At 47.4% G+C, this 17,576-nt stretch overlaps 1 protein-coding gene across 1 annotated transcript in view; it reads right to left on the bottom strand.

Annotated features, from left to right (window-relative positions):
• The window catches only part of eps15 (epidermal growth factor receptor pathway substrate 15), a 42,834-nt gene that overhangs the window by 17,275 nt on the left and 7,983 nt on the right, over nt 1-17,576 (bottom strand). Inside the window, exons 3-13 of the mRNA XM_064333315.1 lie at nt 16,554-16,643; nt 16,215-16,262; nt 15,988-16,083; nt 15,768-15,833; nt 15,094-15,219; nt 12,650-12,709; nt 11,439-11,639; nt 11,119-11,264; nt 10,421-10,577; nt 8,816-8,901; nt 3,748-3,820 (exon numbers count right to left, since the gene is read on the bottom strand). Coding sequence (XP_064189385.1) covers nt 3,748-3,820; nt 8,816-8,901; nt 10,421-10,577; nt 11,119-11,264; nt 11,439-11,639; nt 12,650-12,709; nt 15,094-15,219; nt 15,768-15,833; nt 15,988-16,083; nt 16,215-16,262; nt 16,554-16,643 — 1,149 coding nt within the window. The remainder of the gene's footprint in view (nt 1-3,747; nt 3,821-8,815; nt 8,902-10,420; nt 10,578-11,118; nt 11,265-11,438; nt 11,640-12,649; nt 12,710-15,093; nt 15,220-15,767; nt 15,834-15,987; nt 16,084-16,214; nt 16,263-16,553; nt 16,644-17,576) is intronic.

The raw sequence follows: 17,576 nt of genomic DNA, 5'->3' as shown, positions 1-17,576 counted from the left end.
GCACCACTGTTCTTAACAGGCTCTGGTTAAATTAAATACCTGCCATGTACTTAGTCTACTACATTGTGTAATTATTGGATTATGTGCAATTACACACATCTGCTTCATTACTGTAATTATGTGAAGTTCCAACACGTCCCTTCTCCATTTCCTCAGCCCTCCAACTCATTCACTCGTTTCTTAATACTCCAAGTTTTTTTTCAAACGGTTCTTGCATGCAAATGACTTGGATCAAATTACAATTTCAGAGTGGACTTGAATAATGTTTAGTCTCATTATGACAGCTACTGCACAGGGGACATTAAAACAGCTGACAGATTCATTAGGGGTAAGTATTGTGCATTACTAAAAAGAGCCTACCATCTGTTCACAGCTCCTGGATGCCTTATCATGCTAAACTTACAGTAACGGTCATACTGCATGTGAAAAATCATAAAGACAGACTTCACAGGCTATGACGTTCAACACAATACTTACTAAGTATGCCTCAAAACCTGATTCAAAGAAGGCCGGGGGGAAACGTTTGTCATAAAATTGTTTGGAGAGATTATGAAACCATGAATAAATGATGAGTTCATGCATAACTGCCTTTTTTGGGTGAATCCCATGGAGGCTCATGAAGTGGAAGGATGTAGAATGACAGGTGAGAACACAGCAGTCTCCGCCCCCTGTGTATCTCACCTGGTCCACAGTTGTCTCTAACCCCCCTGGTACACAGCAGAGTCCTCACAGAGAGAAGCCTCGGTCAGGGCTGAGACCTGAGGCCACTAATCCAGGGACATTTCTGGGGTCAAAGAGGCACACAGCCTCCAACAGCACTGCCAGGGTGATGGAAACTCCTTTTCCTTTATATTTTTTTAAAACACCCTGGATCATGGGCCTTTCTGAAAGACTTGGCTCCTTAAAGCAGCTCCCACACATTTTATAAAGTAAAGGTTTAATGTTGGAATAAAAACATTAACTTGCATTGCAGAAACTCTCACACTGACTCAAAGTTAATCTTGCTGCTCTTTGTGTTGAGCCCTACCATGCTGCTTTTTAAAAACTCCTTTGAATGAGAGTAATGGAAGATTTTAAACACTTAGTGAATAGGCTAATCAAGGATATAGAGTAAACAATGTTTCTTTGGGCATACCGATTGCTATAAATGGCCTACTAGCTGTAATTATAGAAATTTATTCAACATAGAGGGCTATGTTACTTTGCAAAACGTAATTAACACTCTTTCTGGTGAACTGCCACATATATACGCAGTGAATAATCGCATTCAATTAATTTGTGAGATAACTTCTAATTGCCACATTTCCAAACATTTAGCAAGCAACAGCAACTAGCTGACCGGCAAATCGCAAAGCACTAATCTTGAAGCCAGGCTCCTGCGTAAATGACCTGAATCCCAGCAGTACGGTAAAAAAAAAAGGAATAGACTGATTCAGATTAGGCCCAGGTTCTCACAAACAAATGGACAAACCAAACATTTTCTAAAAGTAACTTGTCATTATTTAAAGATCTTATGTAGCCTTTTCACCTAGATCATGCGATTCTGCTAACCATGCTACGCAATTTTGCTAATCTTCTATTAAAATGTGGCTTCTGCTTATCGTGCTGTGCAATTCCAAGCTACTTTTAACACATGAAGTGCAGTAAAATAAAATGAGTTGCTCTAAAGACAGACAAGACAGTCATACATCTAATTGTGTAAAGGCTATGGGAAATTTAAAAAATGAAAATGTGACAGGTGTGGTTAGAAGAGGCTCATATACCCCATCTGCTTACCCACAATGACTCACTGCAGGTAACAGAAATACGGACGCCATTTCATCTACTGGCAACGAGAATCAAGCAATGCAACTCTCCAAGAAATGTACAAGCCTACTTACAATGCCATCTTGCACTGTAAATCAAATGTACCCAAGATCAATAATAATAACTGTCAAATCAGGGCAATATATGGTTTGGAAGTAGATTTCTCATCCCCTTTTGTCTGTATCTGCAGTGAACTGCTTATCAATGTTATTCAATCCATTTAATTTTGTCTATACTGCATATTCCTTTTCATCCCGAAAGCTTCTTCTTTAAATTTATTGCGAAGCAAGAAAATGACTGGGCTGCAATTCTAATGCCAAAGATGCTTGACTCTTACTTATTCAGGCATCTGCTCTTTGTTATACCCACTAATGATCCATTTATTTGTGGGTAAAGTAAATGAATCTAATGTTATATCTAATGTCTTATATCTAATAATACACCTCTAATGAGTGAGTCTGGAGATGAAATCAGGCCGTCCTTGGGTGAGATGTGTGGTGCAGTGTGCAGGGCCAGCCAACTCTCAACCCACACAGGATGCCGTGCCAGGACCTTCGCTACACTGAGATCTCCTCATTATCCGTTACCCTCTCCGCTTTCCCCTGTCCCAGGCTGGGCGGACTACACCATCCCAGCGTTACTCAGCTCTTTCTGGTTCAGTCAAACGCAGTCAAACCGTGAGCCTTTATGGTCCTCCTGAGGCGCTCCCAAAAACCCATTAAGTTGCATTATATTATATTATATCCGTGATCAGGGTAAATATTAAGCTCTAATGCATTTCAAGTGAACTACCCTCCTCCTAACTGAACACTTAATATCTTTACACTAGAGGCAAACACATTTAAATGCAGATCCTTTGAGAATTCAGATCCTATGGATACACAAATATGGAAAATGCTACCCCTAGCCATAATTTCCTTCCATCCTTGATTTCATCATAAAAAATGGACTACATAAAACTATTAACGAAAATGAAATGGACAAACAGGGGCAATGGAATCTACTTGATATACAAGCCAGCAATGTTGACTTATTCAGATAGCTCATCTTCTTACAAATATCACATCTAACCCAGTAATAAAAACAATAATTCCAAACTGACACAAGTACGTATAGAAATTAGTTCATTTTAAAGATTACCTGGGTTGTTATTCACAATTGTATCTATAATTTGTGGTTAAAAGGAGCCTTCACACATTATTTTCCCTTGAAAAACTGGACAACTGCTGACAGCATTCTAGAACGTTCACACAACAAACACATTAGCTTTTATGTGATTATTCAGCTGCCTTTGCAGTAACCCAGAGAAAAATCCTCTTCTGCTCCAGTACCCTAGACTGAGTTAAAATCAACAAGAACCAAAAATAACCCTGTCCCTTGGCCAGAAGTTTACTGCAGGAAAGGACTACAGCATCAGAGAGGCACAAACACACAAGCAGTAAATAAACTGAGCAGCACAACAACACAAGCACAGACACTTCTCCGTTCTCACATTATGAGCAGCCCTGCGTCACGGAACATAAACACAAGCTCCTTGGAGGGGTTTGCGTGGGAACGTTAAGGCAAGCGTTCCCATATATATGCTGATATTAGCCATTCCTGGCCTGAAAAATACAACCGGCCCACCCCTCGTGAACCGTTCTACCTAACAAAATTCCAAACTAACCAAAATTTGTCTTTCTGAACAGTAAAGGCGTCCATTTTAGCATGAATACAGACACACACAAAAAAAAACATCACAGTAAGTGATGAACCGGAGGGACTGTAGCCCACATTTCACAGGCACATTTTCATTGGTCTGACATTTGTAAATAAAAATATCCGTATGCGCCCGGTCACACGTCAGCTGTAACCGTGAGCCGGGTTCGCCCAATGAGACGGAGCGCGGAGGACGCGGGCGGACGCGGGCGCCGGGTGACGGACGGGAGTCGGCAGCCTTACCTGCACCTCGCTGCTCCTCTGCCGGATGCTCTCCTCCTTCTCTTTGATCTCCTGCTCCACCGAGCTCTTCTCCCTGGACGACCAGCAGAGAAGGCAGGAGTATTTAATTAGAGCCGAGACAGAAGGCACGGCCGGCCAGCCTCCTCCTCCTCCTCCTCCTCCTCCTCGTTCGCCGGCTGTCCCGGACCTCAGCTCCTCGCCCTGCACCATCGTCTCCGTCAGATGCTGCCTGCCTGCCAGACGACCGGGAGGCTGCTGCTGCTGCTGCTGTGGGCGTGGCCGAGGAGAGGAGGGGGCGGGAGGGAGGCGGGGCCGCACATGCTCAGACGGCTCTCGTGAAGGAAGAGTCACAGAGACGCAGAGCTGAGAAGGGGGAGCGAAGAAAAAATGGGGGGAGGGGCGAGTTCTGCATCTCCTGTCTCTCCCTCCCTCGGTCTGCCGTGCCCCCCCTCCCCCCTCCCCCCTCCCTTCTCTAAATAACTGTGAGCCTTTCTGCATGACAGAAGGACCAGAGCACAGATGGAGTGATGCACAAGAGGCACCTCTAACCATGCCCCCCCCCCCAGCTGAAAAAAACACTGCAAAAGTGGACCTTGGACAGAGAGAAAGGTGATTTTGTGTAGGAACAGGGACGGTACCGCTGCATTTGGGCGTGGTGATCAATCTTAACCCTTTAACCTCTGCTTTATTAGCAAAAATCCAATTTGCTCAATGGCCAGGACAGATTAAGGCTCTTCTGCTGGGTGATTTAAGAGAGTACTTTAAGCGTAGATCTTTCAGTAAAATCTACTCCTTAGTCACAAGCTTCCATTTGTGATATTGCAGCATATTTACAATTACAAACACTAGACTGAGGAAATTTAGGAGAATAGAAATCTTGGGAGAAAACTCAATGTGACGAAACGGGATGAACAAGACAATGAAACAGGGATAACCAATGCCCTTTCCAAGAGTTAATTCATCCTTTAACCGATTAATAATGAATCAAACACTGGCAGCAGGCCAAGACTACCTGTTCAAAACAGTCACAGCACTGTCACAACCAGACAACCATTAACACGCACACCACTTTTTTCTGTTTTAAAATGAAGGTGGGCAGTTCACCCAAAAATTAAATTAAGGTATGTTTCCACTTACACTCTATCCATCCAGATAACTTGTCACATTTCAGTGAAACGTGACAAGTTTTCTAGATATTCACAGCACCTCACGCTGATAAAATTGACCTTGTGGGTCCATCTTTGCATGGCCTCAAAGCGCCAATAATGTACATTTGAAAAATTCAATAGCAACATCTCTTACCAAATGTAATTCCACAGACTGGTTACTCTCAAAAATCCACAGTGCTTAACTTGTGCATGGTAGCATCGAGAACAACTTCTACCAAAGTACGCCAACTGTGTATAACAGAAGTCAAAGCAAGTTTCATGTTTTGTTATACAACTTGAATTACCCCCGTTAATCTCAGCCATGAATTTCGAAGCCGTTATGTGCTTTAAGTAAGTAAGTTGCTAACAGGATGTTACACTGAAACTACAACAAACAGTTGCATTCTGCAATGCCATGTCACCACCACTCAAGCAAAACTTTCTGGATGGACAGGCTACTACTTCGGGTAAGAGGTAACTGTAATTTAATTTTTGGTTGAACTGCCCCTTCAAAATGAATAATGAATAATTCAGTCCAACTGTCCCTTTTAAAAAAATCCACCGATCCAAACACTCACAGGGCTTCATCAGAATAGAAGTCAGAGCATTTATAAGATACAATCTTTTTTTCCCTAACCCTTGATTGCTCATGTTATTTACCAGCAGTCTTGGTTCTCATGCCCCAATTACAACGAATCCTCCAGCAAACATTCATTTAGGCTGGAGCTAATGAACCGTAGGCCAGCCCTCCTTCGTGAAAACAGTTCCTCCAGTTCAGTGCATGAAGACACTGTGGGAAACTTAAGGCCAGTACTATTATTCTGAATTTCTGAATGCAATGTGATAAAGTTTAGTGTTACTGGTAGTGTTAGCTGGACAAGGCCCAAGTAAACGATGGGTTCCATATACCAAGTAATTTAACCATGTACCAGAGTGATGGTAAAGCATTTGATATTTCTCGTGGAACATCTGATTCACAGCAAGGCAGAATTTACCTTTGGTCAGCTTTCCGACATCTCTTCCCTCGCTTCAAAAAGACAGCTAGTTTCTGCCCAGCTTAGTGGTACTACCGCTAAAAGAGCAATTTAACGTGAGGGTTCATTGAGAGTGTGACGGATTGGTGCAATGACACTGAATGAAGCTTTCCATCATACACCAGAGACGTCAGAAAACAGAGTCAAGGACGTAAACACAGCACTGTTAACCGTTTTACCTTCCAACAACAACCAACGTGCCACCACACCAACCAAGCTATAAGAAATGCAGAATCAGTTACACGAAAATAAACTTAAGAAAAATGAGAACATATTAAAAACAAGGGGAAAAATGGATCAGTGAATGGTTCACCCTTGATTTTGGAATACATAGCCTAAATCATACATTGTAATGAGGGAAAAGGAATACAAATGCACTCATAAATTCAATAAACAGACAAGATTCATATTGCAGGCAGAAGGGCATCTCACATCACCTCTCTAAGAAGCATTAAGTTCATAGAAGAAGGACGATCAAACAAGAAATGCTCCTTTAGTGTCTCAGCAAGCTGCCAATCAAACACATCTTCACTCCCCTCATATTGTCTGCTGACAGACACATCCTCCCTGAAACCCATGGGAAATGGCTGACAACATACCAAACTTGCTTTTTGCCATTTATTTCTGTTAAGAACTTCCAAGATATGACCTAGAAAGGTACCAGCTAAAGAATCGCTCAGCTTTAAAGATGATACGAATACAAAGCTGATTTTCACAGACAGAAAAGGGAAATCAAACAATTACACTGTCTATCAGCCCTGCCTTGTCTCCCAGTCACTCAAACTCCTGTCTTTATGAAGATTAACAAACTGTCTCGCAAGACACACAACAGGCCTCTTCCCATCAACTGCTCCCATAGGCATTCTGTTCCAGGCACTGTCACCAGCAACACACCTCACACCAGAGCGGCACAAAGAAGCTAAAATTACTTCAGAAACCCAGATGGTCCAGGTTTCGCGTAATTAACGCAGCAGAGTGACTGTGGCAGAGCAGCGAGCGGGGAGAAGGAGGGAAAAAAAAAACAAAGATCAAAGATAACTACAAAGATGCCCAAGTAACTCTGAAACTCTTAAGTAGAACCTGAATATTATTTTACTTATTCAAGAACAGCCCGGCTGAATCAGCCAATGAGAAAACGGAGCATGAAGCGAAGGTTTCCTGAGGCTGTGAGAACGTCCTGTCTGTGCATTTGTCCCCCGCGATGCGCTCAGGAGTAAACCCGGCCGTCCCCAGGAAAGCGTGCGCAGGAAAAGCGGCGGCGCCTGGCTCTCCTCCGCCAACACCAGCTGCTCCTTACCTTTCTCCGGAGGCCTCGCGTCGTCGTGGCGATTTTAAGCAATCCCGCACAACGCGCATCATCTTTGCGGCAAGCAGTTCCCCATCCTAACTCTGCATCTCTCTCTCTCTCCCTCTCTCTCTCTCTCTCTCTCCCTCTCTCCCTCTCTCTCTCTCTCTCTCTCTCTCTCACGCTCTCTCCCTCTCTCTCTCCGGACGAGTCCGGACGCTTGCAGTAACCCCCCCCCCCCCTCCCGCTCCCCTCTCCTCTCCTCTCACTCAGAACACGGGATAAATCCGCTCTGCCTGGACTGAATTTCCCTCTCTTCAGAGTGACCGTGTGGCTACAGCACAACAGCTGATGAAAGAGCAAGGCACTGATAAGCACAGTGCGTGTGCTTTCCCTCAGATTAAGAGAGGTAAAACACAGAAAGCGTCCAAGTATCCATATGTGTACATGAGCTTCCTTACCAACACTGCCTCCTCCCCCTTTCCCTCTCTCTCTCTCCCTCTCCCTCCCTCTCTCTCACTCCTCCAGTACCGAGGTAGCAAGTGGCTTTTATCACGTGGAGAGGCAACCTCTAGAGACTCCCCTGGCTGGCTCTCTCTCTCCTCGTTTCCCCGTTCAGATGAGTGCATGAGGGCGAGCGAGCGGGCGGGCGTTCCCCCTCAGAGCTTCACTGTCTGCTCTCTCTCTCTCGACACCCCCGCGCACCCACTCAGGGGAGACGGCCCTGTCTTATGGTTGGTGCGAGCCATTAGAGACACGCCTTCCTGCTCCGTCTTCCCCTCCACCTCCTAACCACCTGAGCAAAGACAGTCACGCAGCTGCGGCTCACTGCTCTGTCATAAAGAGCACTCATAGTTCTGGGGTTCAGTAACCAGTTAAAAATAGTTGAAAAAGTGCAGAAAAGCACCCAGCCTGAGCCTGAAAGTGCTATACGTGTGTGTGTGTGTGGGTGTGTGGGTGTGAGTGCGTGTGAGTGTGTGTGTGTGTGAGTGCGTGTGTGTGTGCGTACGAACAGCCACGCTGTTTACCAGAAAGACTTCACCATTTTCTACAGTTAACACAGTGAGTCATCCTTTCACAACTTGAGCTGCACCTGCTTCTGGCAGCTTCCATCACCTTCGGATGAACACACACACACCACTGTCTCAGACATGGCCAGCTCCACCCTAGTAGTGCATATAAATAGCAAGCATACGGCAGGGGTCAGATGAAGGACGCTGAAACTGAAGACAGGCTTAAATAAATAAATAAACGATGCATAAAAAAAGCTTTTTCCCTCTAAAGCAGGGCTGGGGTCCCTTCTCGGCCTACGCTGAAGAACACTCGATCGATGAGAAAGGCATAAAGCCACTCAGCCGGACCTCCAGCGCTCTCAGCCATTGGCTCTGCTTTCCCCGGTCATTCCTCACGCAAGGACGCCACCATCAGCACTGCTCGCCAGAACATTACCCCACACGCTACGCTGCGCGTTCTCCCAAACAGTCCCGGAAAAAAGATCATTCCTGTACCTCCGTCAGCTGTCCTCACCGACAGCACCTTTGACCCCAGCTGGGCATGCCCAGCCCGCCCAATCAGAAGCTTCCCTCTCCCCCGTGACTCACCTCTGCAGGTCCACTATCTCGTTGCTGAGCGTGTCCAGCTCCTTGATGGCGGAGAAGTCCGCGGACAGGCCGGTCACCGTGTTGCTCTGGGTCGGGAGAGACGGGCGGAGAGAGCTGAGCGCTGGGCTGACGGTCATGTGACCGCACGAGGCGCCGCTGAGCTGTGGGGGGCGCTGCAGCCAGCGAGACTCAGGGCTAGGCTCAGCTCATTGTCATGGCAGCCACTTTTCCAGCAAGGCTGGGCCCAATGTTCTACCCCCCATTTCTGCCCAGAATAAGCCCATGACTATCTATACAGACCAAGACACATGAAATGATACTTCCGCATGAACACAGTACAGCAAACAAACACACAAAACGAAGCAGCACAAATGACAGTCACACTCATTCTGAATGTGTGTACATTACCATCCAGCACATACTTCATCATCGAAAGCCTCGGTTAGGGAAGCAACAAGCACCCTGGAACATGGTGACATTACCACACACTGACTAAAGCAGCTGGACACCACTGGACTGGCTGGAGACTCAGAAACCACTCCACTAATGTGTGCCACATCAGCCTTTATTTTTTTAAGCTTCCCTCCATTTTCACCCTAGTGTGGCATGCCCAGTCGTACACAGCCTTGCTCATGCTGTAACCTCCGCAGCCAATCACCAGCTACGTCCTTTCACTGCGAGTACTCAATCAACCAGAAGTTGGGAGTTGTTACTGACAACCCCGATAAGACGCTGCAATCCTGGCCGACTGAACCCAGACAGTGGGGCTCATCCACGCCCTAGAGAAGGGCCTAAATAGGATGATCTCTCAAGAGAGCATGAGGAAACTCATAACCAAAACATCTGGCACTGCACACAATAACTGTCAGAGCCAATCAAAAACACACTCAAACTTAAGACATCAGAAAACCAGAGAAAGTGAACTTTCCTTTTAAATGATTTAATGAGACGTACTTCAAAAATACATAATTCAACAGATGAGCCGCCAGCTTTCAGCTTTATGAAATGCACACGCATCCACCCCACAGGCATGCGCAGTCGCTGGTGTCCAGATGCTTTAAGCAGGATGACACTCACTCTGACCGACAGTGAAATCGCAAACACACAGAAATAGATGAGGCTACGGAAGCTTCCAACACTGCGTGGGGGCGGGGGTGGGGAGGGGGGGTTGGGTAATAGGATCTGCAAGGCCAGGGACACTTCAGAGAGACCCCGGCTACAAGGAATTCCCACCTTGTGTAAAATGCATGACTGATGAGGAAGAACGTAAAGAGACAGCACACAGAGACAGGGTCAGAGAGACAGAGACAGCGGCAAGCTAGAAAACACAAACGCACACCACAGGAGAGGGAAGCACACAATTAGAAAAACCAGGAGACAGAAAACAACTTCCCAAGCTGAATTCCCCCAGCGCTAATTTAACGTAGTTATAAAAGGAACCACCACTCCCACCCCATTTACATATGTATATAGACGAGACCTGTTAATAGAATATCTAAATGTCAGGATATCTCAGTGATGGAAATCGCTATTTAACATCCCAGGCTGGGGGGACACTACTATAGAAGGCTGGGGATGTGCAGAGTTTTGGGGGCGGGGTTTTACCTGCCGTCTCACTAGCCTGTCGGAGGGAGGGATCATTTCGGGAGTGAGGGCCTGGGGCGGGTCCAGGCCCTTGCTCAGTTTCTGGTTGATCAAATGCAGCGCCAGAGCAAACTGCTCTCGGGTCAGCTTCCCCATGTCGCTGATGTCACACAGCTCCCTGCACACACACACACACACACACACACACACACACGTACACACTGAGAACATGCCAAACACATACCGCCTCCATGCCCTTCTGCCAACACATTCAGTACATTACTAATAATGACAATATTTACAAATATTTCTTTCTCTGTGTTAGGGGTTGGGAACTCCAATCCATTTCATGCCACTTCCTACTCTTAATTAATTATACACCGATTATAATCAAGTACACACCAACAGCAGTTCACAATTACAGGCCTCAACTGTCATGTGTGAGCTTATCAATAAATACAAGAGAGTGAATGTACAGGTAAGCATTAGCACCTCTGCTATGAGTGAGTGAGCGAGTGACTGACTGACTGATTATCTGAGAGACTGACTGACTGAGTGACTGACTGAGTGACTGAGAGACTGACTGATTATCTGAGAGACTGACTGAGTGACTGAGAGACTGACTGGCTGAGTCAGTGACTGTCTGAGTGACTGAGTGACTGACTGACTGACTGAGTGAGTGAGTGAGTAAGATAGTGAAGTGTTCAGGTAAGCAGTACCAGATGCGTGCCAGGGTGGCAGACGGAAGCCCAGTCTTCAGGAAGATGTCCCGCACCTCAGGCCCCGACACCAGGCCGTCCATGTCGCCGTCCGTCTTTGTGAACAGCTCATCGTACTTGGCCTTGTCTACGGGCGACACTACCCACTGGCACCAAAAAAAACCAAACACAGACAGAGAGACCCCTGTGAGCATGAGCAGAGCGGAGGAGCCTTTGAGCAGGCAGAGAGACTGATCTGAGATCAGTCACGCCAGAGCGAGGTCAGCGTTCACGCAGACACAGAGAACGCATCTCTCAGCGCGTCGGACGGCCGGGCTCACCTGATTGGGCGGGGGTTTAGGAGGCTGGGCTTTGCTCCCGCCGTGGGCGGAGCGGCCCTCTTTGTGGGAGGGGGGCGAGGGCAACAGGGGCACCACGGGGGGCGAGACCGGCTTCTTCCGCTTGGACGGGGGCACCAGCGGGGCGGGCAACGCCATGGGCACCTGCTCCTGCTCCAGCGCTCGGTACACAAGGTACATGGCCTGGAGGAACGACGCCGCAAACCAAGGCATGGGTCAGTTAGTTAGGGGTCAGGGGTCAGATATTATGACTGTAATTCATTTCAGTCAATTCAACAAACAAACTTGCAATCCAATCATTCTCTCATAGGACACCATTAGTTATAAATTCTTTAATTTAATTTCTATTCACATTCTGAGCGGACCTCAACACTGGCATAAACACACAAGCTGACAAACACTGGGTGGTTCAGATAATACTACCCATCTTTCCATCTGTCCACCAAGTGCTTTACCGCAATCTATCCTACAGACGCACTGGTGATCTGTGGCTAAAATGTCTTAAGGTGGAACGGAGTGATCCAGTTCTTTCTTTAATCTTACGCGGGATCTCCCCTCTGGACCAAACGGGCATGATCCAGAAGCCCTTAAATTACGAAAGGGTGAATTCCTCCAGATCCAAGACGGACTGCTAAAAGTAAATGTGGCACGTGCAAGCAGGGTTCTCAAAGAGCTCTTAACCCATCCTCCCATGATTTTATAATGCAGAAGCACAAAATGGTGGATTTCCACACAGCACCTCGGACAAGAGGATCCACCACCCGCCCCATTTACAGGCTCTCACCCACATCCCTCCCGTCAACTATGTACTCACCCTTGTCCTCGGAGAAAGCCTTGTTTACGCAACGCAACTCAAGCCCTGTTTAAACAGGCCGTGCTCAATCCGATAGATCAGGGTTCCAAGCCAAAACAAGGTGCTAATGCCCCTGCAAGCAGGCGCGTGGGACGGCAGCACTAAGCACAAATATTGATGTGTTACAAATATAGGCTGAAGGCCATTTTCCTTAATGCAGCCGGAGAGTGAATCCGTGCCAGGGATAGAACCAAGTATTCATTTCAGACTAAATGGCCAAAAATGGCTTTTAAAAGCAAAGCAACAGACAACCGGGTGAATGAACGTCCAATTAGGGCTTCATTCAGAAGTGAAAAATGAGCTGCGTTGTACTGCTGGTGAAGATCAGCAATTCTCTTACCACAGCAAACTCGTCTCTGTCCAGCATTCCATCTTTGTCAATGTCACTCAGCTCCCAAACCTGGAACGGGTAGAGATTCAGATTAAGAACATATTCATCACGACTGAAGTATGCACACATAAACCACCCTTTTCTTCAGTCTGGATGTTGATAAAAAGAACAGCTTATACAGTTCAAACCTCACAAGTGGGGGTGGGAGATGTCCCCCCCCCCAAAAAAAAGAAATAATAGGCATGTGGTTTGAAAATGAAGGGTATATGCAGGGTTTATGCATATTCAAGGCTTTACAAACAAAGTAACATTTGTTTGCATGTTAGCTGGTTGCAATCATATTCGGAGTAGCTTTTCAGAACAGTCTGAAGAACAGACAGCATGATCTGTGAGAAAATATGGATCACAGCAGAAAATGTACCGATGAAGATATAAATTAAAAAACCCCATTACAGTTTGTACCCCACAAGAACACACAAGTCCTTTCTGTGTACAGTCTGTACATTAAAGTATTACATAACCATATTTATAATTTTAGTCACATGTAGAATTGATTTAGAGTGTTTATGAATAACCCTTTGCCTTGTGAATACTCTGTGGTTGCTGGTAGCAGCTGTCCATTATGGGGTTACATGTTATTCTGGGATGGGCACCTCCAGGGTAGGGTGACTGTACCATTAACAGAGCAACAACGGGCTCAGTGTCTCCAGGGTGAGACGGGGTACGCAGGGACAGACGCGCACGCACAACACCAGCACTGTGACGAGGACGGGAGCACGCAGGTCTGGGAATTCGCTCCACTACTGACGAGATGATAGCACAATACAGTGGGTATTTTTGACTGCTTATTCTCGCGCTTTCTTTGAAAATCCCGCAACACATCCAAAATCCATCCCAAAACCAATGGTGTAATGGGACAGAAATCTGCAAAGTGCTAAATAATTTGACTTCTCGACAACTTAACCAAGAAAATCGTATTATTTTTCAAATAAAACTACCGCAGAACAAACCATAGCATCGGGATTACGCGGCTACTAATCTACACAATTTGGCACAACATCACCCTCTTGTGGACAAAGTACACACAATCTTAAATCTGCCTAGCATTAAATAAATTGAGTAACCCCACCAAGCAGTTGCTTTCTTGGAAGAATGGGTGACCAATTGCAAAGCAATAAAAAAATAAAACCTAAATTTCATTTTATTAGCATTCACACTGCCACAGCTGTGCACTATGGAGGTGGGAGGGCAAAGGCAAGCATGAGCTCTCCTCCGATATGAGCTACGTCAGCTGCAGCCCAATGCAGCTCAAGACACACTCGCAGTGAAGCGAGCTGGAGGAAGACACTTCAAGTCCTGCTTAACAGCAGACCTGTGGGGGCCCCGAGCGACCACCAGGGGGTGCTGCTGCCGCAATGAGATGCTGCCATCCTGTCAACTGAAATCCTCCTGTCCCTGAGTAACACTAGAGCCAGCTGTGCATCGCCCTGGGGGTGCTGCCAGCCACAGTCAGCACTGCCGCCGTCCAGATTTAATACCAGGCAGTGAAGCCCATCAGTGCACTAGAGCAGTGTCAGGAGCAGCCACCCAGCAGCCAATAAATGCTCTTCTTAAATGTCTAAATAAAAACATTTAATGAGCAAGAAACTTGAAGTAAGAGTTCTGGAATATTCCAAAAATTGATTTAATTGAGGCATTCTGATGCCAGTGTTCTGGATTCGGCTCCAAGCTCTGAGCTGGTTCCACAAGGGGAATCCCCCAGGCATGCTAACAATCGGGGAACTCCAAGGAAAACACCAACTGCACCATCAGCAAAGCAGAGCACAAGACAGGAAGTGACAGGGAGCTCAATAAACTCTGTATCATTACAAAGATCTTAAGGCAGGCTATTCGCTGTTATTGAACCGTAAATCCATTAACAGGGCAGACCCCAGTATTTACTTTGTTCAGATCTAATGAGCGTATTTACAGTGTTCAGATCTAATGTCTGAGCACCGTAAAGGGAAAAGGACAGTATTAAGGGAGTGTGCTGCCAGCCTGCTTCAGACAGAACATTAACAAGGCAGGGAAACACTGATGTGAGCACTGCTAGGCATCTTATCACACAGGTGAGACCACTCCAATAGTGACTATTCACTGTGCATGAGGCACCTGCTCTCATCAGTCATCTTGTATTTACACTGTACTGTACTGAATTCACGTGATCTGGTGTTGCAATCCCAGAGAATGCCTTAAAGCTGGCTGTTCTCTGTCAGGTCTCATTCTTGAAGCAAGTATGGATGCGGGGATGCATTCAGATGCAGTGTCCAATTCACGTTTAATCAGAGGGGCACATTTTACACAGTTCAATCATCAGTCTGGTCAGGTCACAGCACTCACACACCCAGCTGTACATCAGTGTTTCAGTGGACCTCACAACAGCAGTGTTCTAAACTGCCCCCCCCCCCCCTTACCCGCCCCAGGACGTCCACAGGAAGTTTGGAGTTGAGCAGCACGGGCTTGACCTTCTCCCCCGACAGCATCCCGCCGACGGGCGCCAGGCTTTCGAAGATGAGGTCGTACTTGATTTTCTCCTCCGACTGAAAGGCAAAAGGGCCGAGAATGAGGCGGCAGCGCGACGAACGAGCCCCGCCCACTACGTCGTGAAGCAGCCCCGCCCACCGGGGCGCGAAGCAGCCCCGCCCACCGCGGCGCGAAGCAGCCCCGCCCACCGCGGCGCGAAGCAGCCCCGCCCACCGCGGCGCGAAGCACCGCCCCCAGCGCGAGAGCAGCCGCCCGCGCACGGCAGCCCGCCACGCGGCACAGCAGCCCGCCGGAGCGAAGCAGTCCGCCACGCGTGCGGCTGCCCGCCCACCGCGTAGCGAAGAGCCGCCACGCGGGCGGAGGACCGCTTGGGCGGGTACAGGGAGACGGGCGAGCTCCGGTCTACAGCGCCGCGCTCTGCTCCAATCACGCGTTAGAATGAGCGCTGCCTTTCAGTGAGCGCGTTTCGGCGAGAACGCAAAATTAACAACTGCTCAAGCCGTGACATTCACACATTCGCTCCCTCAGTTTCAGCGCCATTATTCCACGGCCTGTACGAATACGACAGGACGGCGCTCCTCCAGCAGAGGCTAACTTCTCTTACCTTGACCATCCAGGGGCCGTCGACGGGCGCCCCCCCCGGGGGGAGCAGAGGACTGCTCGTGTCATGCTGAGGAGGAGAGAGGAGGAAGTCGTTAAGCTGAGCGGCGCACGGAAGACGCCGCGCCTGACTGGATCTGACAGAACGTAAGCAGCAGGCCACACAGACGGCCTTCAGAAACCGTGTGAGCCCCAGCCGGCTAAGAGAGCGCACTTTCACTCACAAACTTGGGCGGAGGAACGGGCACACCGAGACTCTTCAGCGCCACCTCCAGTCCATTTTGGGCACAGGCCACTAATCGCAATGCAATGAAGAATTGCTAAAGGGGGATGACAATAAAAAGTATTATTTATATACAGAGACTATTGAGACTATTTTCTCTGAAATGTATTTATTCTTAAAAAGCTAGACGGGACATTAAACACTGAGAGTGTCATTCGCCACGTTTACCTGTTTGTTCAAAGAACCTTTTCTTTCTGCGTCTGCCAAATCCCATATCTGTAAGAAGAACGAGGATGCACACCGAGTTTATTCTCACACAAAGCCTACCGCCAACTTCTCACCATTTCTCATCTCAGAAACATTCATCAAAGCAACAAAATCGACTACACCGAATCAACTCTCAACACTGAACTAGAGAAAATGATGTGTACAAAAAATACGCCCCAGCTAAATCTCCTTGATCACACATACACCAGGTTTAACTGTTAAAATGGATCCCACACCACTAGCCAGTCGGCACCACGTGTGGTGCGATGACAGAGAGTTTGATTGGCTGTTGGGACCTACCCTGCCCAGCACCAGGTCCGCCAGGCCAGACTTCTTCAGGAACAGAGCCGCGTCTGCGGCTGCCACACGTCCGCTGCCAGACGGGTCCACCTGCAGGGGCGGAGACAGAGCCAGCATCAGCACACGGGTCGAATTAAAGCATCCCATCATAAACACCGCAGAGAATACTCTAAATATCACGGCGTTCCTCCGTATGCTACACGGTCCGTAACCATGGCGAGGGCTCACACCGGTTCCTGACTGCCAGCGAGCGAGCGAGCGAACTGGAGACGAAATCGCGCGTGAAACTGTCCTGATATGTAGCGTCACCTGTCCCAGCGAGACTAGCCCGAACCAATCAAATTAACTAGGGGCGTAAACAGCGCTATTTTTGGACATTTTGCTAATCCTTCTCATTTCAAATAAATGGTAGCTAGCAACTACATACGTAATGAAAATAACATCCTATGTCTACAGCGCTGTAGCGTGTTAGCTGCTATGATGTCTCAAAACCACTATGCAAGACTGGCGCAAAGTAGCGTGCGGATCTCGACCAATAAAAAGTGTTTGGGGGCGGGACACGGCCGCGAAAACTCACTCATCTAGAGACACAGAATATCTGAGGGGTGAACGACACCGCTGCTCAGCTCGCTGTCACTCGCGGCAGGTCAGGATAGTCTGATTGAAACGAATGCCTTTTAATCACTTTTTCTCACTCGCTCGCGTCGCTGTATGCCATGAGGAATGGGTGTTATGGTCACACGTTTATAGTCGGGATCTTGATTGTAAAGAGGCCTTGCTCCAATCCCACACAGAACTTGATAAATGAATGGTCTCTGAACATGTCCTTGCATGAGCAGCAGACCAGGGCAATGCAAGGACACAGTAAGCACAAAGCTGCAGATGAGTGAGCTGTGTTACTTCCCTACAACAGCTACTCTCAAGCTCTCAATGCATCCATTATTGTAGGTTCATAAAAATAAACAACCACAAGGTCACATGACAACACATTAAATATGCTAAAATAACACACTACCACACACA

Source organism: Anguilla rostrata, chromosome 4 (genome assembly GCF_018555375.3).
Source record: "Anguilla rostrata isolate EN2019 chromosome 4, ASM1855537v3, whole genome shotgun sequence".
Taxonomy (NCBI): domain Eukaryota; kingdom Metazoa; phylum Chordata; class Actinopteri; order Anguilliformes; family Anguillidae; genus Anguilla; species Anguilla rostrata.
Note: the sequence above shows the minus strand (reverse complement) of the source record. Positions and strands in the feature narration are given on the sequence as shown.